This window comes from Sorex fumeus, unplaced genomic scaffold (assembly GCF_029834395.1).
Source record: "Sorex fumeus unplaced genomic scaffold, SorFum_2.1 ptg000122l, whole genome shotgun sequence".
NCBI lineage: Eukaryota > Metazoa > Chordata > Mammalia > Eulipotyphla > Soricidae > Sorex > Sorex fumeus.
This window is the reverse complement of record NW_026606179.1, coordinates 40,122,387-40,145,500: the sequence shown is the minus strand read 5'-3', so window position 1 is coordinate 40,145,500 and position 23,114 is coordinate 40,122,387. Positions and strand designations below refer to the sequence as shown.

Genomic DNA, 23,114 nt, shown 5'->3' with positions numbered 1-23,114 from the left:
AGAGGCTGGAAAAATGCTACTTAAAAGGAAATTGTCTTGCATGCTTTCTTTTATAAACAAAGGTCAAAAACTTAATGAGCTGAGTGTCCAGATTAAAGTTTAGGAAGAGAATGCAAAATAAACCTAAGAAGGTAGAAGAAAACATAATAAATATCAGGACAGACACTATAAAGGCTAGAAAACAAAGGCACAGAGTATAAATCAGGATTAGTAATTTAAAAAGTATCTCTATTAACTAAAAATATATACGTAAAGAGATCAGCAAAAACAAAGCTTATCCTTAAAATAAATGAAAGGGAACTCTGGGGAAACTGAAAAAGAGTAGATGAGGCTTGAATAAACAATACTAGGAGGGAAAGGGTGTTGTTGTTGTTGTTGTTGTTGTTGTTGTTTTGCCATGGAGATTTAATTAGTGAGAACCTGTTCTTTTTTGTGGGGATGTATAGGGGTGGGAGGCCTTGTAGGCTACATCTGGCGGTACTCAGGGCTTACTCCTGACAGTGCTCAGGAGTCACTCCTGGTGAGCTTGGAAGAGTATATGGGGGTGCCAGGGATCAAACCCGAGTTGGCTGCATGTAAGGCAAGTGCCCTACCCGCTGCATTATCTCTTCGTCCCCAAGAACTTGTTCTTATGCCAAATATATTTGAAAAAAATTAAAAGTTCCTAGAAGAAAAACATAACTTACTACGCGAGCTGCCTCAAGCTAGTGTACAGTCCTGGAATTACTGGGGTGGGGGGAGCAGTGGGGAATGAAACAGCTGTTAGAAATCTCCCCACAAAGTAAACATCAGGCCCAGAGAGTTTTCAAATGAATTCTGTAAACTTTCAGAGGGTAGACCATTTCCATCTGCTCGACTCATTCCACAAGACCAGGAAAACAGGCAAGCACAGACAAGCAAAAGGAAAGTTCCAGGTGACTGTAACTCCCAAAGATGCCAAAATTCAACATACTGGTGAACAGTGGAGGGATGGAACAAGAAAAGCTCCAATCCTTGTCATTCAAGCATGGCTTCTTTTGAGAAACACAATTGCTTCATTAATCACATTACCCCATTACAAAAGAACAATTAAGCCCAATCCTGGCCCCTTGAAACAGAATCTTAAGGCCTAATTAAATGGAGCCACTGAGCGGAGAAGGTGTTTGTTCATCTACACGTAGATCTAGTGATGCAATGTGATTTTAATCCGAACCCTAGAAAGTATTTGTGTGCCTGATCAAATGACCACATTGATCTAAAATGTCCACTCAAGATACTTAACTTAAAGAAAAGCGTTAAGTGGACCACCTGCCTTTCTCGGTATTGAGGCTATAATAAAGAGCTGAACCACTTAAGGCTGTGTGAAATCAGCATGCAGGATGGAGAGAGTGAGAGAGACAGACAGAGACAGAGAGACAGAAAAAGAAAGAGAGAGATGAGAGAGATACAGAGAGATGGAGAGAGAGAGGAAGGGAGGGAGGGAGGGAGATATAAAGGGAAGAAGGAGTATGATCAGTGTGCTGGGATCTCTCCCAGGCATCCATGGATTTTTGGCCTATATCTGCGGTCACATGGAGTTGCTCTGGAGAAATATAATGGCCCAAACACATAATGAAGGATTCCAGATACATTCAAGACCTTCATGTGAGAGCAAAACAAGAGCTGAGGTGGCAGAGTGGGGGCTGGGGAGATAATAGAGCAGGTAGGGCACTTGCTCTGCACATGCCCAGCCCAGGTTCAGTCCCCAGCACTGCACACAGTTCCCTAAACCCCACCAGGAGTGATCCGTAAGCACACAGCCAGGAGGGAGTCTTGAGCATCACCGAGTATAGACCCCGCCAGCCCCTAATAAAAGAGAAGATGGAAGGGTAGAGTCAATCTCTGATGCTGAGCCAGGGAAAGGATTCTGGAACAAGACCCAAAAGCTCTTGTGTAAGATGAATACATTTGCCTTTATTAAAATTAAGAACATCATCACTGTAGCACTGTAGCACTGTCCTCCCATTGTTCATCGATTTGCTCAAGCAGGCACCAGTAACATCTCCATTGTGAGACTTGTTACTATTTTTGGCATATCTAATAAGTCTCGATTCCTCTGCCTCCCTCGGAGAGCCTGGCAAGCTACCGAGAGTATTCGATATGCCAGACACAGTAACAACAAAGTCTCCAATGGAGACGTTACTGGGCCCGCTCGAGCAAATCGACGATCAACGGGAGGGCCTTTACCTTTACCTTTACCTAATAAGTCACAGGTAGCTTACCAGGCTTTGCCATGCATACTCTCCATAACTTGCGGGGCTCTCCGAGAGGGGTGGAGGAATCAAACCCAGGTTTTCCGAGAGGAGCGGAGGAATTGAACCCAGGTCGGCTGCGTGCAAGGCAAATGCCCTACCCACTATGCTATCACTCTGGCCCAAGAACATCAGAAAGAAATTTAAAGTATGGCTCATTAACTGGTAGAAAATAATCACAGCACATATAGTGAATAATAGAATGTATAAGAATTCTTACCTCTCACTGAGGAAAAGATGTGCAACCAGTAGAGTAGAAGGCCCAAAGACAAAGGCAGAGGGAAAGACCTTTGGCCTTTTTTTTTTTAGTAATTAAAAAAATGCACATTAGTCATGAGCTTTCTTCTTTCTTCTATTGCCATTGAACTGACAAACACAAAGATTGATAGCCACAGGGCTGGGGAGAACAATGACCAGTGGAAACCAGAAGCATGATGGGATTAAGGTAAATGAGAGGCAAAATGAACGTGACTTCAGACTCAACACTCCTGTTCTTGGATCCATACCTCTCAGAGTCTAACACATGCATCCAACATATAGTTTTTAATACACACACGTGGATGAGCTTGTTTTTAAAAAGAGCAAGAGAAAGGGTAGAACATGGAGGTAATATTCTACTTCTTGGGTTATATGACTGATCTAATGATACATATAAGTTATTTCTTTAGTTGGCTTTTTTTTTGAAGGGTCACACCCAGCATTGCTTAGAGGTTACTCCTGGCTCTGCACTCAGGAATTACTCCTGGCGGTGCTCAGGGGACCGTGTGGGATGCCAGGGATTAAACCCAGTTTGGTCACTTGCAAGGCAAAAGCCCTACCTACCAATTGCTCCAGCCCACATAGAAGTATTTTAAATGCTACTTATCAAGGTAATAAATCAAAAGTCTTAGTTAAGAAAAATTATACCATTATACATGGCTACACATGGCATAAGCAGCTAATAAAATGCATTTCATTTTGATATAAAGCATCAAAAAATTCTTGCATGGGGATTAAGAATGTGGTAAACAGGGTATACTGTTTCAGTTCCTGTCTAGGAGATAAAAACATTCCAAGGATGCTCTAGTTTATGAAAAGCCTGCAAACCCAACAGACATCTGAAAATAAAGCTGTACAAAGATGTTAAGGAAAATAAAATTAAAATAAGATGGCAAAGTTCAATGAACTCTTGATAAAGAATGGATTTCTCCCTCCCTGAGAATAAGAATATTATAATGTTTTCTGAAATTTACAATTCTTGATATTTTTTAGGTTTCATTTCTTTTTCTTTTTTCCTTTTTTTCTTTTTTAGAGCATTACAAAGCTGTTCATGGTTGAATTTCAGTCATACAGTATTCCAAAACCCATCTCTCCTCCAGTGTACATTTCCCAGCATCGGTCTCCCTCAATCATCACCCCACCACCCTCCACCTCTTGCCTGTCTCTTTGGAAGCCACTCTCTCCTTTTTTCTCTCTTTCTCACTCTTTCCTCTCTCTCTCTCTCTCGTTCCTTCCTTTTGGGCATTGTGGTTTGAAATATTGATACTGAAAGGTTATCTTGATTTAAAAAAAAAATAAGCAGACAGGGGCTGGAGCGATAGCACAGTGGGTAGGGCATTTGCCTTGCATGCGGCCAACCCAGGTTCGATTCCCAGCATCCCATATGGTCCCCTGAGCACCGCCAGGGATAATTCCTGAGTGCAGAGCCAGGAGTGACCCCTGTGCGTCCCCGGGTGTGACCCAAAAAAGCAAAAATAAATAAATAAATAAATAAAATAAGCAGACATTCTCTAAATGGCAAAAACCTGATTGAAAGTTTTGCCTTTCATCAGAGGCTTCGTGTTAGGGCTGGGTAGCTTCCAGTGAACACCGAGTTTCACTGACAATGCCAGGTGGAGATTACGGCACAAAATTTTGGTTCTTAAGGCTTCGAGGGACATGTATGGCATTAACGTTGAAGTCCCTGCCCAGCTGAGCAATGACTGGGACATATTGGGGCTTGCTGATTTCCTGCTTATCCAGCCGACCTGGAAAGAGCAGGAAGCCAGTGGGAAGTGCAGCCCCCGGGTACACACACACACACACACACACACACACACACACACACACACACAAAGAAAGAACCACTCAGTGGTGGCAGCTTTAACTGCACCAGCGACTTTGAAATGTCAGAGAGCCCGGTGGTGGATTGTAAAACTTACTTCCTGAAACTGCCAAAGAACAAGAAGAAAGACTTTCTAGAGGGAAAAAGCAAACCAAGTGCAGCAGAAATCCACCCAGCACTGTCTCCCAGGATGAACTTCTGCTTCCCTGAGACATTCTTCAAATACTTAGGTTTTCTGGATTCAAGGAACACCCTTAGGGCAGAACCTCTCTCCACGAATTTCAAGTCTCTTTCAACCAGAATGGCCAGATCGGAATCACTCACGGAGCCTCCAGAACTTGCAGTGATTTGGGAATCCTCTCCTAGGGGGTGGTCGGATTTTCTGACGCCCTGAAAACAGTGGCGGGATGAGAAGCAACATGTCCCACACTTCATCGCTGTCACTGTTCTCAGTCACCTGTGCCACATCAAACATCACAGTGAACAGCCTGATGGGATGAGCACATGCTTTATGTGTGAGAGATTTGAATTCGATCCGTGGCACCACCCAGTCCCCTAACCCACCCTGGGAGCAACCCCCAAGTCCTGAACTGGGAGTAGCCTGCAGCACTGCTTGGTGGAGCCCTCAAATTAAAAAAAAAAATTCCCAGCAATAAATACGTCCTCTTCTTTAATGGTCTGCATTAAAGGAAACGGAATGTGAGGCCCACATGTCCTTCCTGGATCCTGCAAGAAAAACCTGTCTACTTCCTGCCGGATGATATTCCTGGCCTCTTTCCAAGGTGAAATTAAAGAGGCTTACGAGAGTGAGGGGCTGATGCCGGAGACCTTGTCCCCGCTCCCCAGGTCTTTAAGAGCAGCTCCTGCTGTGTGCAGGTCACCATTTCTGCACCCGACCCCTCCAAGGGCAGCCCCTGGCCCAGGCTCAGAAGGTCCACTATGCCAACTTTGGAAGAATCTAGCCCTGAGTTCTGCCTCGGCCACTTTTCAGCTGTGTGGCGATCTCATCCACCTCAGTCTTTTTTTTTTTTTTATCTCTGGAAAGTTCTGGTCCTTGTCTCATTCGGGCAGGATGATTGTGAGTTCTTCCAAGACCTGTGATGGGGGTTGGTGCCTTTTTCTTACCCCCCCCCCCCCCCCGCCAGCCCCCTGGCTCAAAATCTGACTCTTCTGTTGTTGGGGCAGATGGCGCTCCTGGCTGGGGGTGGGAAGGTGACAGGGGACAGCAGGGCCCGTGGAATTCTGGGGAACCATGCATAGAGGAGGAGACGAAGCTGTCTTCTCTCCAGCCACGATTCTCTCCCCATCCCTCCACCCACCCCCCAACAGCGCTGTCCCCGGTCCCACCATTACCTGAACACACTGTGGTCAGTCCCGTGGCATGTGTGTGAGGCCAACGCTGCTGGAGGCTGCGTCCAGCTGGCAGAGCCGGTGTGGAGGCACCACTGGAACCAACTTCGAGGCTCCAGCAAAGGGACTGGGCTACCAGGAAGCCACTCGGAGTATGTCCCGGGGGTTAAGACTGGAGAAAGCAGAACCGTCCCAGGGCAGGGCATCCTCCGGGCACACCGGGGCGGGTGCTGAGGCCAGAGCCCAGGTACCTGGACTAGGACTTTGTCATCCCATGAAAGGGATGAAAGGGTACCCCGCTGTTAGTGAATTGAGGCGGGCACAAGCCTGGCTTTTAGGGGAACCCCCAATTCAAGAAACAGGCACCTCCTCGTAACGGTTCCTTCCAAGCCCCCGTGTCCGTCTGTCGGGGTCACCTGCTTGGCGACACCACGGTAACCATGAGGCCACAATGGAACATTCTTCCCAGGGGGGCCGTTGCGTTCCACTGTGGCGCCCGGCCATGCGGGTCAGAGTGAGTGCCCGCAGCCTTCCCGCGGCAGGAACCGCTCATGGGAGAGCCCCGAGAACCATCCTGATGGCGAGAAACACCCGTGTCCCGAGCGGAACATGGTGACGGGAGCGGCCCGGGGCGGCCTGCAGCGGTGCGTGGACTGGGAGGTGGGGGGCAGGAGGACGAGTGTCAGGGAGTGTCTGGGCCCCCAGTCCCACTCCCCCACTCAACAGCTGCATAGCCCTGGCAGTTTCTCGCTGTCTGGGGGCTTCTGAGCACTGGTGTCGCCTCCGTGAGGAGGTCTCCAGGCCCCCGCCACAGACAGGCCTGGGCACAGGTTGGGACGGCTGGTGGCAGGCCACCTCCCTAGGGCTCGGATCAAATGGGCAGAGAAGTTCCCCAGCCTGGGCAGAGAAGCAGGAGGAGCCAGACCCAGGCCAGCTGGTCCTCACATCCCACCTTTTCCCTCCCGCAGACTTTTATAGCGACAGAGTTAAGGCCAGAGGTGAACCCCAAGAGTCAAAAGCCACCCTCTTCCTGAGACCTGACTCTGGGAAGCCCAGGGGCGCTGGCTGGACCCCGGGGCTCCGGGCCACTTTACTGCACGGAACCCAGACGCAGGGACACTGACAGGTCTGTCCCCTCCCTTACGCCCCCTCCCCCCAGGCCTGGAAGCTTTGTCAGGGACCAGGGAGGAGGCTGGACCTGCCGCGCGAGCGTGTGTGTGCATGTGCACCTGCTCTGTGTGTCCGTGCATGCGTATGTGTCCGCACGTGTACATGTACCTGCATGCATGTGCCCACATGTGTGTGCATGCGCGAGTACACACATGTGTTCGTGTGCGTGTATTTGTACATGCATGCGTACCTTGGACCTGTGTGGGTGTGTTCGTCTGTGTGCGTGCATGCATGCCTCTGTACATGTGTGCATGCAGGTGTGCGTGTGCGTGTGTGTGTGTGTGTGTGTGTGTGTGCGCGCGCATGGATTCACCGTCGGTCAGGGGAGGAAGCCTGTGGTCGCTGCTCTGTCTCCGCAGCTGCCCATGGTGTGTGCTGCGGTGCTCTCTGGGGATGGCGGCGACGAAGGGGGTGCTCCTGCTCCTGCTCTACATCTCCCACACTTCTGCCAGTGAGTGCCCTGCCCCCCCACCCCGATGTCACCGGGGCCCGGGGGAGCCAATCCGGGGAAGCCAGCGGCTCCAGTGAGTGCTCCTGTCCCCCACTCAGGACGTCACCAGGGCCAGGAGGAGTGGCAACCACGGGGGGAGGCCATCAGCTCCAACTGTCCAAAGAGGGGTTCAGGGAAGATGCTCAGGGCAACAGGCACCGGATGGTCAGTGAGGATGGTGGGAGGAAGCAGCAGCATCCGCAGTGGGAGTTCGGGCGGGTCCCCGGTGAGCAGTGGAAGGAGAAGCCTCGGGCCCTCTGGCAGCGCGGACTGTTCATTACTAGAGGGAGAGGGGCCGGGAGAGCCCAAAGTCTTTGCCTGCAGGAGGTCCGGGGACCACGCCCAGAGCCTATACCCAGGGTCCACGCCCGGTGCCACCAGGAGCAGGCACCGAGCTGGGAGTAGCCCCCAAGCACTGCTGGGGGTGGCCCCAAGACCCAAACTAAAATGCATTACCAAGAGGGAGAGACTAGTCTTCTTACAAATTTTGAGTCCACATTTCAGTTTATTTGAAACAGGACCTTTGAGCCCCTTGGCGGTGTGGGTGTCATCCACGACGGCTGGAGGCAGGATGAACAGGGCCAAGCTAAGGACTGACGGGATGGTGAGCGGTGAGGGGGAGCGAGGGAGCTGGCCGTAGGTCCTGCCAGCGCCATGACCCCAGCTCTGACACCCCACCTCCTCAGTGACCACGTCCACGCTAGTTCTGTTGGACAAATGCTGTGAACGCTTCTTCATATCAGCAACTTTCTTCCCCACCCACTTTTTTTTCATTTTTCTTTTTAATGAATCACCGTGAGGTACAGTTACAGACTTACAAACTTTTGTGATTAATTCCAGTCATACAATGATGGACCTCCCATCCCTCCACCGCCCGTTCTTCCCCATCAATGTTCCCATTATGCGTCCGCCCCCCCCCCCCGGCCCCCACCTCTATGGCAGGCACATTCCCTTTTACTCTCTCTCTCTCCTTTGGGGTATTATGGTTTGCAATATCGGTGGTCATCATGTTTGGTCCATAGTCTACTTTCAGCACATATCTTCCCTCAGTACCCCTTTCAACTCATCAAAAAATTTTTTTTAACTTTTGGGATTTTTTTTCTTATTTTTGGAGCCACACCCAGCAGTGCTCAGGGCTTACTCCTGGCTCTTCATTCAGGGATCTCTCCTGGTGGTGCTCAAGGGACCACACAGGGTGGCAAACGGTGATTGGCCATGTGCAAGGCAAGTGACTTATCCCTGTGCTCTCTTGCTGGCCTCCTTGACACTTAAAGAAATATCTGAGGGGCTGGAGCAATAGCATGGTGGGTGGAGATTTAGCCTTGCACACAGCCCACCCAGGTTCGATTCCCAGCATCCCATATGGTCCCCTGAGCACCGCCAGGAGTGATTCCTGAGTGCAAAGCCAGGAGTAACCCCTGAGCATCACTAGGTGTGACCCAAAAAGCAAAATAAATAAATAAATAAATAAAATATCTAAGAGGCCAGACGGGGTGGTCCAGAGGGCTGACTCACCTGCCTGGCAAGCCCCAGTCAGTTCTCGGCCTGAGCTCAGCTGGCAGTGGCCCCGGTACTGAGACTGTCCAGTCTGCTCCATCTGGCCAAGAGTCTTTAGGAGTGACCTCGGGATCCTGAGCATCGGTGGGAAGGACCCTCGCAGACCCCCAAATTAACTCAGGATACTCACTGTATCACTGTCCTCCCGTTATCTTCGATTTACTCGAGCAGGCACCAGTAACGTCTCTACTCCTCCCAGCCCTGAGATTTTAGCAGCCTCTTCTTACTTGTCTTCTCTAAGCACATGGAGGGTCTTTCAGGGTCAGGGCAATGAGACCTATTGTCGTTACTATATTTGGCATATTGAATATGCCACGGGGAGCTTGCCAGGCTCTGCCCATGCGGATGGGATACTCTCCAAGAAGCATAAATGGGTAGGAAGTGTCTTATAATGTCCTATAGTTTCTTATAATGTGTCCGTGCGGTCCAGGAAGTGGCCTGGAGCTTGGCGGTGATTAGGAGTGGAGGTCAGCTGCCAGGGCTGAGTCCCTTGGGGTGGGGAGGACTCTCACCTGTCCCATAGCCTGACGCAGAGTCCAGTGGCATGGTTCTGGGGGGCCTCCTTTTATACTCCCGTCCGGGAGGAGCATCTGTGAGTTATGGAGAGTGACTGATGAGGAGATTATCTGGTGCCAGCAGGGTGTGGCTTATGGGTGTGATCCCTGGACTCTGCGCCAGGCTGTGGGGCAAGTGAGAGCCCTCCCCACCCCAAGGGACCCAGCCCCGGCAGCCGACCTCCACTGCCCAACCACCGCCACACTCCAGGCCGCTTTCTGGACACTCAGGCCAAGCCTCACGCGTGAATGAAGTCCCACGGAAACCAGATAATGCAGAACTTTGTGACCTTGGACTCTGGACTCAACGGGACCCCAGAACAGAGATCCTCTCTGCCTGCTTCCCCCAGTCTCTGGTGACTTGGGATATTCAAGAGTTTCTTTTTTGCTTATGAAACAACCTCTTGAGATTTAGCACATTAGAAAGTTAAACTGGGAGAAATGGAGAACCCTGGGGTCCATCCGCAGCTTCCTGGGCACAGTCAGCAGGAGGCTACCAGGGGCATCGGGAAAGTCCCACTGTCCCCCCCTTCCCCCCCCCCCCCCCCAATGAAGCCAACACTTGGTGTTCTTGTGGGACTAAGACTGAGGCCTGCGGAAGCTGGGCCGGGGCCGGAGGGCTCCCTGTCTGCATTCCGAGACTCACCCACGCCTCTGAACTGTTCCGGGACCACCCAGCCTGAGGCCCGCAGACCTGCTGTTATTTCTGGGCCCAGAGTTGCCATACTAAGCAGCTTTTCTGGGGAAGAGACTGACTGGGAGAAGAAAAAGACCACGGGGCAGCCAAGATGGGGAGGCATCCAGGAGGAGAAGGGGGCTGAGGTCTGGGACTATGGCGGTGACCCCCCCCCCCCCATTCCTCTGCAGAGTGTGGCATCCAGAATGTCAACATTCTGGAAACTTCCGAGGAGAGCCTGGTGGGCCACCAGGAGTTCCCGTGGGTGGTGTCGCTGCAAGACCCCCAGTACACCCACCTGGCTTTCGGCTGCATCCTCAGCGAGTTCTGGATCCTCAGCATCGCCTCTGCCTTTCAGGACAGGCCAGTACCCACTGCCTTGGGGGCCCACATAGCCCCCTGCCCCGGCCCAGGGCAAGCGACCAGGGCTCAGGTTTCTGCTCATCCTGGGAACAGAGGTTCTACTGGGGACCCACGCTGCTCCCAGCATTCCCCCTTGCTGGGGCGGGAGTGGGCTGGGCTGGGCTCTGCACAAGGGGGGTGGGGGGGCTGCAAACAGTGACTGTCCCCATAACTGCAGCCCCAGAGTCACTGGCTCCTCTCACAGACAGCCCGCTCCTCATCTCTTCTTCCTTGGGCTTTGATTCGGTTTGGGGGTTTCGGGGGGCCACAATCAGTTATGCTCAGGGATCTCTCCTGGAGGGGCTCAGCGGACCATATTCAGGGCACGGATCAAGTCTGGGTCAGAAATGTGTAAGTCAAGTGCCCTACCCACTGTACCATCTCTCCAGCAAAGAAGCAGACCTATAGGAGACCCTTCCCTTAGAACATAGACCTCAGGGCCGGGAGATGGAACACGGATTAAGGTACTTGCCTTGTTTGTGGCTGACCCCTCTTCAATCCCTGGCTCCACAAAAGGGTCTTCAAGTACCATCAGGTGCTGCTTCTAACGGCAGAACTAGGAACAGCCCCTGAGCATCACTGGATGTATCCCCCAAATGAAAATAATAATAATAACAATAATAATATTAACAACACCAATAACAATAATAATAACAGAGAACTCAGCCTGGTGGCCAGAGGCCACATGGGCAGGTCACACTCTCCAGCTCGCTGGCTATCTCCAAGGCTCCTTCTTTTCTCTTCTCGAAACGAGTTTGTATTTTCCAAATGTTTTATGATCAGTGCCCATTCTTTGAAACAAGGCAAAAACGTACATGTCAGCAGAGGAGTACATTGTCTCGTATCTAAACATCTCACCAGTGACCCAGTGATGTCATGTTTGGAGTCAACATTAAGGAGACCACTTTAGCCACTGGATGAGTTTAAGGCACCGTGTTGGCCACAGGATGTGGTTACACCCATTGGAAGTATCCGAGTCTCACTGATAAATTATAGCGGTTACATAGAGAATGTAAAAAGTGCTATATTAAGACTCGGCATATGTGTTACATCACGATCACGATCACCCTGTTGTTCTTCGATTTCCTCGAGCAGGCACCAGTAACGTCTCCTTCTTCCGAGCCCTGAGATTTTAAAAGAGCCATTTCAATGCTTTTTCAGGATTAGGAGAATGAGACCCATCATTGTTACTGGTATTTGGCATATTGAGTACAACACAGGAAGTTTGCCAGACTCTGCCGTGCGGGCAGGATACTTTTGGTAGCCTGCCAGGTTCTCCAAAGGAAAAATAAGATAATAAGATGTCGCTTCCAGGAGCTGGGTTTTATAGTCTCTGCATCTTGGCCGTTGATGGGACCAACCTGGCGCTGGCGGCAGCTGGTGTGACGCCTACCTACTGGAAGATGGGGGGTCTGGTTGGAGAAGGCCTAGTCCCAATCCGAGTAGGCTTGGAGACCTCAGCCCTGGGACCCGAATGCCTGGGTTCCTCTGCCGGTTCTTTTATGCATGAGGCCCATCCGGACGTGTGGAGAGTGGTCCCAGCATGGCCGTGGCTGGCTCCGGAGGTCCTCAGCTGCTGGGGCTCTGCTCGGGGCGGGGGTGGGGGGTGGAGAGAAACTCAACACTGCCCCCTCCAAGGGGGCCTGGTGAGGACAGCCAGGCTCGGGGGCAGGAGACTCTGCGCTGTTCTCCTCCAGGAGCTGGGTTTTATATGTGTTACATATATACCAACATATTATGTATACTGTGGGCTTTTAGAGCAAGGGGAACATAACTTTTATGACTGGCTGAATGACCGTATGTGCCTCCAAAGACTACAGTTCTGCTGCTGAGTATTTTGTTCATGCTTTTTAGGGGCCTCGCCTGTGATGCTAGGCTTGGCTCACACACGCTCAACCATTTGAGCCATGATCCTGACCATTGCTGCTGAACTGTTTTAGTTTTTTTGAGGGGGTCACATCTGGTGATGTTAGGGGTTCCTCCTGGCTCTGCACTCAGGAGTCACTCCCGGTGGTGCTCAGGGGACTATATAGGATGCCAGGGATCAAACCCAGGTCAGCCGTGTGCAAAGTAAACACCCTCCCCACTGGACTATCACTCCAGCCCTGCTGTTTTAGTCTTTAATTTTTTAAATCTTACATTTCTGTGGGTTCACTTCTGGCTGTGCTCAGGGCTTCCTCCTGGTAGGGCTTGGAGGAGTCTATATGGGTGATCAGTGGGTCAGCTGAGTGCAAGGCATGTATACCTGGGCCACTGTATTTCCCCCAGCTCTGCCACTGAGGTTTCAAACACCAGATTTAGGGTTTTCATTGAAAATACATGTGCAGGGACTGGAGCAATAGCACAGCAGGTAGGACGATTGTCTTGCACGCGGCCGACCCAGGTTCGATTCCTAGTATCCCATATGGTTCCCCGAGCACCGCCAGAAGTAATTCCTGAGTGCAGAGCCAGGAGTAACCACTGTGCATTGCCGGGCGCGACCCGAAAAGAAGAAAAGAAAGAAAAGAAAATACATGTGCATAGTTTAATGAGGAGAAAAGGGTAGACAGCAAAAAGCTGTACTTTGGAAGCCGGAGTGATAATAACTCCAAGAATAAGTCCGAGCACCGAGCAAGGGTCAAACCCTGAACACTGCAAGGTATGACCCCCCACTCCCCTTCCAAACCAAATCAAACCAAACTATACCTTCCTTCGTTCACTTGCGCCCTTCCCTCCAGCCCAGTGCGGCAGCTGTTTCTTGGTTTTTCTTCCTTAGGCACTCAATGTCACATGGATGGACACCTTCACCCCTCTTGGCCTATTGGTCTTGAGGTATTTTGTCTGTTTGTTTGGGGGCCATACCTGGCAATGCTTGAAGGTTATTTCTTGCTCTGCACTCCGAACTTACTTCTGGAGGTACTGGGGGACCATATGGGGTACCGGGGATCGAACCTGGGTCTGTTGTGGGCAAGGCAAATGCCCTCCCCACTGTACTATATCGCTTTGGCCCCTTGTGTTGGCTCTTGTATCTGCTTCTAGGCTCCCTTCCTTAGACACACACACACACACACACACACACACACACACACACACTGCATGCCGGTGTCCTAGGGCTGCATACCCCAGAGCTGCCGCTCAGACAGCAGAGCTGTGCTTCTCACTGTCCCAAAGCTGCCATGCAGATCAGGTTGTTAGCAGCAGTGGTCCCCCGAGATTGGCCCCTCGGGGCTGAGCCGATGCCTGCCCGTGCATCTTCCATGTGTGCACACATGTCCACGGTCTCCTGATAGGACCCCAGGCTTCCTGGGTCAGGGCCCTCCCTTGGGCTCGCATGTGCTCTTCATTTCCTCCCGAGGGGCCCTCTCTCTCTCTTTCCACAATAGTCTGAAGAGATATTTGAGAGAAAATGTGAAGGCTTAAGGGACCAGAGCGATAATACAGTGGAGAGGGCGCTCGCCTTGCTTGCACAGGGCCAACTGGGGTTCAGTCTCCGGCATCATCTCTGGTCCCTCACCACCACTAGGAGTGAATCCTCAGCTCGAAGCCAGGAGTCACCCCAGAGAAGAGTCGAGTGTGACCCCCAAACAGAACAAACTATTAGGGTTGAAGGGCTGGAGGTTTCCTTCAGCGCCCTACAGTGTGCAGCCAAGGACCCCCCGAAAAGGCTAAGCGTCAAAAATCAAAAGTCATGATGATATCTTTGGGTTTTATTATTATTTTATTTGGTTCGGGGGCCATGCCCAGCTGTGCTCAGGGGTTCTTCCTGGCTCTGCACTCAGGAATTACTTCTGGTGGTGCTCCAGGGACCACATGGAATGCTGGGGATCAAATCCAGGTCAGCTACATAGAAGACAAATGCCATGCCCACTGTACTAGCACTCTGGTCCCAATCTTTAGATATTATTATAACTATGTAAGAAAGAAAAACAAACCCAAACTAAAATAAAGAGGGGGAAGGAGGAAGAGAGGGAGTATGTAGAAATTAAGGCTTTCAGGCTGCTGACCGGCTCAGTCCCCAGCACCGCCTGGTCCCCTGGGCATACCGAGGAGGCCCTGGAGATTCGAGCACCACTGGCTGGTTCTGGTACTTCCCACAGGTCCAAGCCATGGCGCATCCTCGGGCTCTCAAGGCCAATGGCTGAGATCCACGGCAGGGCCCGGAGTCTCCTGAGCACCCGGAGACCACCCCCCACCACCATCACCAAACAAACAAAAATACAACTGTGCCTAGGAGTTGCAAAGGTCACTCAGTGGTAGAGCACAGGTCTGGCGAGTGTGAGGTCCTGGGTTCAAGTCCTGCCTCTGCCAGGTAGGAACCGCCCTTGTGACTGAAACAACAAAAGGCAAAAACAATTCTGCAGAGGGCTGGGGCAATAATACAGCAGGGAGGACAGCAAGTGGCCCACCTGCTTTGATCCCGGCATCCCAAAGGGTTCCCCGAGCCGATGGAAGTGATCCCTGGGTGCAGAGCCAGGAAAAGGAAGCGCTACACAGCTGGGTGTGGCCCCCAAAGTAAAAAAAAAAACAAAACCGCAACTCTACACAAATAAAACTAATAATCAATAACAGCAAGTTAACACAGATTCTCTTGGTGAGGGCTAGGAGAGAGTGGGAAAAATGGCATTAAAGTAGTCCAGCGGCTGGAGGGATAGCACAGTGGGTAGGGTGTTTACCTTGCACGCAGCCGACCCAGGTTCGATTCCCAACATCCCATACGGTCCCCCGAGCACCGCCAGGAGCAATTCCTGAGTGCATGAGCCAGGAGGAACCCCTGTGCATCGCCAGGTGTGACCCAAAAAGCAAAATAAATAAATAAATAAAGTAGTCCAGTGGGTAGGGTTTGCCTTGCATGCAGCCAACTCGGGTTCACTCCCCGCACCCCGTCTGCCCCCCCCACCCCCCCCCCCCCCGCCTGCCAGGAGCCATCCCTGAGTGCAGAGCTAGGAGTAAGCCTGAGCACAGATGGACCTGGCTCCCAAACAAACAAAACTAGGAGCACCCCATGGTGTGGGGTCAGAGATTTCCTGGGGACGAGGTCCTCCATGGTGGGGTCAGGAGTCTCCTGGGACTGGGTCCTAAGGGGGTGGGTGGGTCAGGGGTCTCCTGGGACTGGGTCCTCAGGGGTGAGTGGGTCAGGGGTCTCCTGGGACTGGGTCCTCCAGGGTGGGTGGATCAGGGGTCTCCTGGGACTGGGTCCTCAGGGGTGGGTGGGTCAGGGGTCTCCTGGGACTGGGTCCTCAGGGGTGGGTGGGTCAGGGGTCTCCTGGGACTGGGTCCTCAGGGGTGGGTGGGTCAGGGGTCTCCTGGGACTGGGTCCTCAGGGGGTGGGTGGGTCAGGGGTCTCCTGGGACTGGGTCCTCAGGGGTGGGTGGGTCAGCGGTCTCCTGGGACTGGGTCCTCAGGGGTGGGTGGGTCAGGGGTCTCCTGGGAACGGGTCCTCAGGGGTGGGTGGGTCAGGGGTCTCCTGGGAACGGGGTCCTAAGGGGTAGGGTCAGGGGTCTCTTGGGACTGGGTCCTCAGGGGGTGGGTGGGTCAGGGGTCTCCTGGGACTGGGTCCTCAGGGGTGGGTGGGTCAGGGGTCTCCTGGGACTGGGTCCTCAGAGGTGGGTGGGTCAGGGGTCTCCTGGGAACGGGTCCTCAGGGGTGGGTGGGTCAGGGGTCTCCTGGGAACGGGGTCCTAAGGGGTGGGGTCAGGGGTCTCTTGGGACTGGGTCCTCAGGGGGTGGGTGGGTCAGGGGTCTCCTGGGACTGGGTCCTCAGGGGTGGGTGGGTCAGGGGTCTCCTGGGACTGGGTCCTCAGAGGTGGGTGGGTCAGGGGTCTCCTGGGAACGGGGTCCTAAGGGGTGGGGTCAGGGGTCTCTTGGGACTGGGTCCTTAGGGGTGAGGTCAGGGGTCTCCTGGGAACGGGGTCCTCAGGGGTGGGTCAGGGGTCTCCTGGGAACGGGATCCTAAGGGGTGGGGTCAGGGGTCTCTTGGGACTGGGTCCTTAGGGGTGAGGTCAGGGGTCTCCTGGGAACGGGGTCCTCAGGGGTGGGTCAGGGGTCTCCTGGGGACAGGGTCCTCAGGGATGGGTCAGGGGTCTCCTGGGGACTGGGTTCTCAGGGGTGAGTGACAGCAGGGCAAGGAAAGAGGACCCAGGTGCGTGTCTGGGAAGCCGAGAGCAGCAGGCCAGGGCCTTCTCCCACCTGCCCGCTCACGCTGCCCCGGGCCCTCTCCAGGAAGGAGGCCGTGGCCATTGTGGGCATTGCCCGCATGGATTCCAAAGAGGTTTCGCACGAGGAGTTTCCCGTGAGCTTCATCGTCACCCACGAGGACTTCGATAACAGCACGATGGACAACAACATCGCCCTCCTGAAGACAGACACGGCCATGGCGTTCACCAACCTCATCCGCCCCATCTGCTTCCTCAACAAAGGGACGGCCGACTCGCCTCGCCTGCGGAACTGCTGGGTGGCAGGATGGAACCCCACGACTGCAGTTAATGACTCCCTTCTCCTCCTGGCGGGTGGGCTGGGAAGCCCACCTGGACGAACCTGGCTAGGGCAGAGGCTGGGCTGAAGCGCCCCCCATCCCATCCCCACCCCCACCATGCCAAGATTCAGTAATCTCATCACTTGGTCATTCTTCCCTTGGGTCCTCTCCATCTTCCGGTCCTGAACCCCGGTTGGGGGGTCTGTGGCAGGGGGGCAGCATGCGAGATCTGGGTCCCCTCAGCTAGAGGCGAAGGACTAAGCCCTCATTTTCTCTGGGTCTTGAGAAATAAACTAGCAAACAGAGTCTTTATGGATGTGGAGGGAGGGAGATGTTCTCTGCCGGTTTTCAGGGTCCAGTTCAAAGCAGAGATTGGGGCCAGGGATGTGACTCGATGGTAAAGAATTTGCTCTGCATGTGGCAACCCTGAGTTCCATTCCCAGCACCGCATGGTTTTCCCTGAGCACTTGGTGACGAGTATCACACCCACCCATAGCACCTGCCGGGTTGGCGCCGAAGCCCAAAGCAAAGGTGGTTTTTAGTGAAAACTCAAATGCAGGATCTGATTTCTGTGAGGAAAAGGAGTTTCCCAGCACATCTGCTGCTCCCTCCCAGAGAAGCCTGAGCTACGATTGAATTGGCTGGAAACGGGGTGCGGGGTGGGGCTGGAGTGGGGGACATTTCATCTTCTCGTTAATAATTCTTGGCCTCTCTGTTGCATGGTCCAGACAGGAAATCACATGACGATGAGCATCCTGAGGAAAATCACCGTGAGGGACATGGAGCCGTGTCCCTTAAATCATTCCCGGAAGCTGAGATGTGGCAACCACATCGAGCGTGAAACCAATTCCGTCTGCTTGGTAAGAACACGACAACGTCAAAGCTAAGGGCCGATGGGGAGCGCGGGGATCTGGATGGTGGGCTCTGAGAGGACACCCCCATAAGCAGTGCGTGGCCCATCGCGAGTGCTTCTGGCAGTCCATGGGGCGGGCTCGGCCCACGAGCAGGCAGCAGGCCTCACTAGGTGACCAGCAGGCCTTGCTAGGTGACCGGCGCATGGCCACGTGTGCAGAGCTTGTCCACGGGCTGGGCTCCTGGAACCCAGACTCAGATGGCAACTCTCACCCGTTACCATGGCAGCACCTTGCTGATTTCCATTGGTGTGGGCAGCCCTGGCCCCAGCTTGGATGAGGGCTGTTCAGAGGAGCCCCTCAGGAAAACGTGGACAAGTTACAGACACGGTCCACGTCAGCCCCAGATATGACCACTCATACCTGCTCACGCCATCAGGGAATGTTCAAGACCAGAATGCAGATCACCCCAATCTCCAGGCAGCTTTTTCCTCTATTATAAAATGGTCCTTTTTTTTTCTTTTTTGCTTTTTGGGTCACACCTTGCAATGCACAGGGGTTACTCCTGGCTCTGCACTTAGAAATTACTCCTGGCAGTGCTTGGGGGACCATATGGGATGATGGGAATCGAACTTGGGTTGACCGCGTGCAAGGCAAACACCCTACCCGCTGTGCTATTGCTCCAGCCCCCAAAAATGGTCCTTATTTATTTTTACCATTTGGGGATCAATCCCCTGTGGTGCTCAGGGACCACACCCAGCCCGGTGCTCAGGCACTACTCCTCAGGGTGCTCTGGGGAGTCACAGGGGCCAAGACTGCAAAGCGTTTGCCCAGACCCTAAAATTGTGTTTCTAAGAAGCCATTTCCTTGAATCTTCAGGATTTCTTGATGGCACTGCCCTCTCCCCCCTACAACAAGGGATTTTTTTTATAGAAAAAGGGGGAGAACATATACACAAACATTCATTTCCCAAAGTCATTTTATTGCAAAATGACAACAGATTGTCTTTCGTAAGGCGATTGTCCTTCCAAAGTTGACTCAGCGTTCAAGGAGTGCCTGCTCGTTCCTGGGCTTGCTGCCGGGTAGAAACCTCAACAAAGTTAACTCTTTTATTTAAAAATTTTATTTATTTATTTTACTTTTTGGGTCATACCCAGTGATGCTCAGGGGTTATTCCTGGCTCTGCACTCAGGAGTTGCTCTTGGCAATGCTGGGGGGACCCTATGGGACGCCAGGGATCAAACCCAGGTCGGCCGCGTGCAAGGCAAACACCCTCCCCGCTATACTTTCGCTCTGGTCCAACAATGTTAACTCTTAAAGCAGACAAGGTGTTCGAGCACAGGACGGGACCCCACTATCTTATAAGTCCCAGCCCTGAGTGCCATGCCTGACCCAGTGTCGGGTGCTGTCTGTAGCAGAAGGTGACACTATTTTAAGTAATAACGAGATGAGGGGCAGGGAAATGCTACCAATTTGACTCTGCTGTCACGGGATAAACAAGCACATCCTGTTTCCAAGACCTTTCAGGCTGCATTGGCTATAGTGCATTGCTCATTCACTTTTTTTTTTCTTTTGGGTCACACCCAGCGATGCTCAGGGCTTACTCCTGGCTCTGCACTCAGGAATTACCCCTCGCAGTGCTCAGGGGACCATGTGGGATGCTGAGAATTGAACCGGGTTTGGCTGCGTGCAAGGCATCCGTCCTTCCCACTGTGCTATGGCTCCAGCCCCCTGCTCATCCACTTTAATGTCACTCCTTTAAATCCACACACAAGTTTTGGACCAGGGTGTTTTCTTTGGGGTGGGCAGGGAGTAAGCTGGAATTGACTCCTGCCTCTGTGCTCAGGGATCACTACTGGTGGTGCTCAGGGAATCCTATGGGGTGCCGTGGATTGGACCCGGGGCAGCTGTGTGCAGGGTTTACTAGCCTTACCCTGTCCTATTTCTCAAGCCCGACTGGTCCTTAACTGGAGCAGCCCTGCAGACATTCTTGCTTTTTGAACAGAGCTGTGCTCACCAAGTGTCTCAGGCAAATACCAGGTCTCCTTGGGCTTCTTTCTCTCTCAGAAATGGCTTCCTAGGTATCCGGGGCCCTCGAAGCCACACTTGTCACATGTCAAATAAATCACCCAGCTTCGTCCACTACCTCGGGGGTGCCCAGAATCCCCTGACCTCATCCTCCTCCCGTTTTTGCTCTCCACAGAAGTCGGGACTCTCACTGCACAAAGCGGGGATTGGGGGTGGGGAGGATGCTCTGTGGGTCACCCCACACTCTTGCTCCGGGATGCCGTGCATCACAGTCCACTCCCCGCATTCAGAGCCCATGGCCACTGCAGACCCGCAGACCAGCCACCGTCCACTGCTGTTCTTTTCTTCCTCCAGCTCTAATACCCCAGTTAGAACAAACTGGCAATGGACCCCGTGGAAGGAGGGGGCCCCTCGCCATCCTTGGCCAGAGAGCCTATCTGGCAGGCAGGTGGACTGGGGGTAGGTGAACGCCTGCTCACCAGCCCCGGAATGATCAGAGTTCTGCCACGAAATCTCCACCCTTTGCTGTGTGGCTACAGGGAAAGAACATGTAAGAGATGGCGAAACCAGGGACGTTCAGGGGGCGTCCAGGAAAACGCCACTTCTCCCTTGGCCTACGTGGGAACATGGCCCTTCTGGTGCTGCGTGCATGCGTACAAAACCCCAAGAGTGGGGTCAGAGAGCGCAGCACACGGGGCAAGCAAGGGGCTTTCCTTGCATGTGGCCAGCCCCAGTTCAATCCCTGGCACCGAGTACCAAGTGATCCCTGAGCACAGAGCCTGGAGTAAGCCCTAAGGCTGCCGAATGTGCCCCAACCTCATCCCCCCCAAATAAAACCCAAGAATGACTCAGCACAGGGGCCTGGGGATGGGTGGGCTCTGGGCAGCCACTCTTTTTTTTTTTTAATTTTTATTAGTGAAACACCATGAGGTACAGTTGTAGACTTACAAGTTTTTGTGCTTGGGTTTCAGTTATACAGTGAGGGAGTATCCATCCCTTCACCAGTGCCCATTTTCCACCACCACGGGTCCCAGTATCCCTCCCACCCGCCCATACCCCCATTCCACCCTGCCTCTGTGACAGGGCATTCCCTTTTGTTCTCTCTCTCCTTTTGGGTGCTGTGGTTTGCAACAGAGGCATTGAGTGGCAATCATGTTCGATCCACAGTCCACCCTCAGCACGGATCTCCCATCTTGGGAGGATTCTCCCAACACCCTTTATTTGGTTGGGCAGCCATTCTTAGCTCTGCTACTGGCCTCTCTGACGGTTTCCTGTGGCCATCCACTTCCCGCTCTGCACTGCATCCCTGGGGGAGAGTGGCATGAACTGGTCAGCCCTCTTCAGCCAGGCAGCTCACATGGGTTGGAAGGGCCGCAGCTGGGCAGCCTTGGGGAGGGGGACCAAGAGGGCAGACCACAGGATGGGGGGAGGACGCAGTGAAGCGAGTTCTACTCAGCAGTGGTCTTGGTGCCCAGCCTGCTCAACTGTCCCCAGAAGACACTGGCCTCTATGGACAGCAGGGCCAGGGTGGCTAAGCCTCCGTGAAGTGCCCACACCATGCCAGGCACTGTACTAGGAGCTCCCACATGTGTTCCAGGCATGGGCTGGCCTCGCTTGAGCTTGGAGAGAATTAGGAGACAAGGCCCATCATGCCCAGTTGTGCCCAAGTGAGTATGGTGGCGTCCCCCAGCCCCAGCAGCCTGCTGGCACGGGCCCAGGGCAGGCTGGGAGCACAGGCAGGGGCTGACAGCAGGTGTGCCCACAGGTAGCTTTTTGGGTGGAGTAGGGATGGATCTCACCTGGCAGGGCACCACACCCCCAGACGTTTGTCTCTAACCTACCAGGACCAGGCAATGGATATGGGGGGAGCTGAGAGGGACTCCTTAAATAAAATGATTGGGGGCTGGAGCGATAGCACAGCGGGTAGGGCATTTGCCTTGCACGCAGCTGACCCGGGTTCGATTCCCAGCATCCCATATGTTCCCCCGAGCACCGCCAGGAGTAATTCCTGAGTGCAGAGCCAGGAGTAACCCCTGTGCATCACCAGGTGTGACCCAAAAAGCAAAATAAATAAATAAATAAATAAATAAAAGGATGGGAAGGGAACCATGAACATTCTCAGTCAGAAAGGAAAGAAGCCTCAACACCAAGATGAATAGACACTACAGAGGATGAAAAAGAGGCAGGAAAAGGAAATGGGAGGCAAGGAGGCCCAGGCAAAGGGCAGAGGCCTGCAAAGAATTTGCATAAAATCGGAAGTTGTGGGGAGTAGGTGGGGAGAGGTGGTGGGGATGGAACCCAGGGCCACCCTCTGCCAGAGGGTGCCTCTGCCCGCCTGAGCAGGAAAAGCCGTCTTATTGGGATCTGGTGTCGGCAGCTCAGAGCCACGGCAGTTCCCTGTGGCCTCTACCCCGTTTCCGGTGTAACTGGGGCCGGACACCAGGGCACGTTCCTCAGACCTGAAGTCCCTCTGTCCTTTGTCCCAGGGCGATCCGGGAAACCCCATGATGTGCCAGATGCAGCAGGTGAACCTGTGGGTGCTCAAAGGGTTGCTGTCCCCCGGCGGCGAGAAGTGTCCCGGCCTCTTCCTCTACACCAGGATCGACAATTACGGCGCCTGGATCGAGGCCAAGACCAAGGGGACAGCCTCCGCCCTGACATCTTTCCACCAGTGGGACAATTTCGTGCCTTCCCCCAGCTTCTCCTCACGCACCCCTGCGGCCCGGAAGAAATTGTCTGGGCTGTCCCGGATGATCGGGTCCCAAACGTACCCCCAGAATCTGAAAAGCGTCACCCAGCCGTCCTGGCCAGCCAACGACTCCATCAGGAGTATCCAGGACAGGGATAAGGGTTTCAAGTCCGGCATCCAACCCATGTACTATGACTACTATGGGGGGGTGGAGGGGGGGCGGTGGTCCCCCTTGAGCCGTGGTCAGCTGCACCGGCGCCCAGAGCTGCTTCTGCTCTGCTCCGGGCTCCTTTTCTTCGGCGCTGGCGTCTAGGTACTCACTCTCCAGGCAGCAGACGGGGCAGCTCAGAGCACCGAGCGCCGGGCACTTGCCGGGCTATTTTCAGTATCTACTTTTCGATTGCTGCGCACCCGGGATAGGCCAGGCCGGGCTGGGTCCGGCGCTCCCTCCTCCGGGCCTCCTCCCACGGGTCCCAAGGCCACTTGGATTTGTGCTTCCGAACTAAACGTGGGCTGGCCAGTGCCCAAACCGTGAGAGCGGCCT

At 53.4% G+C, this 23,114-nt stretch overlaps 1 protein-coding gene across 1 annotated transcript; it reads left to right on the top strand.

Moving 5' to 3' along the window:
- The first annotated feature begins 7,266 nt into the window (after positions 1-7,266).
- Positions 7,267-22,883, top strand: PRSS54 (serine protease 54). Its single transcript, XM_056136116.1, has 5 exons — positions 7,267-7,324; positions 10,342-10,513; positions 16,750-17,008; positions 17,731-17,862; positions 22,368-22,883. Exons 1-5 carry the CDS (start codon positions 7,267-7,269, stop codon positions 22,881-22,883), a joined length of 1,137 nt encoding a protein of 378 aa, XP_055992091.1.
- The last annotated feature ends 231 nt before the right edge of the window (positions 22,884-23,114 follow it).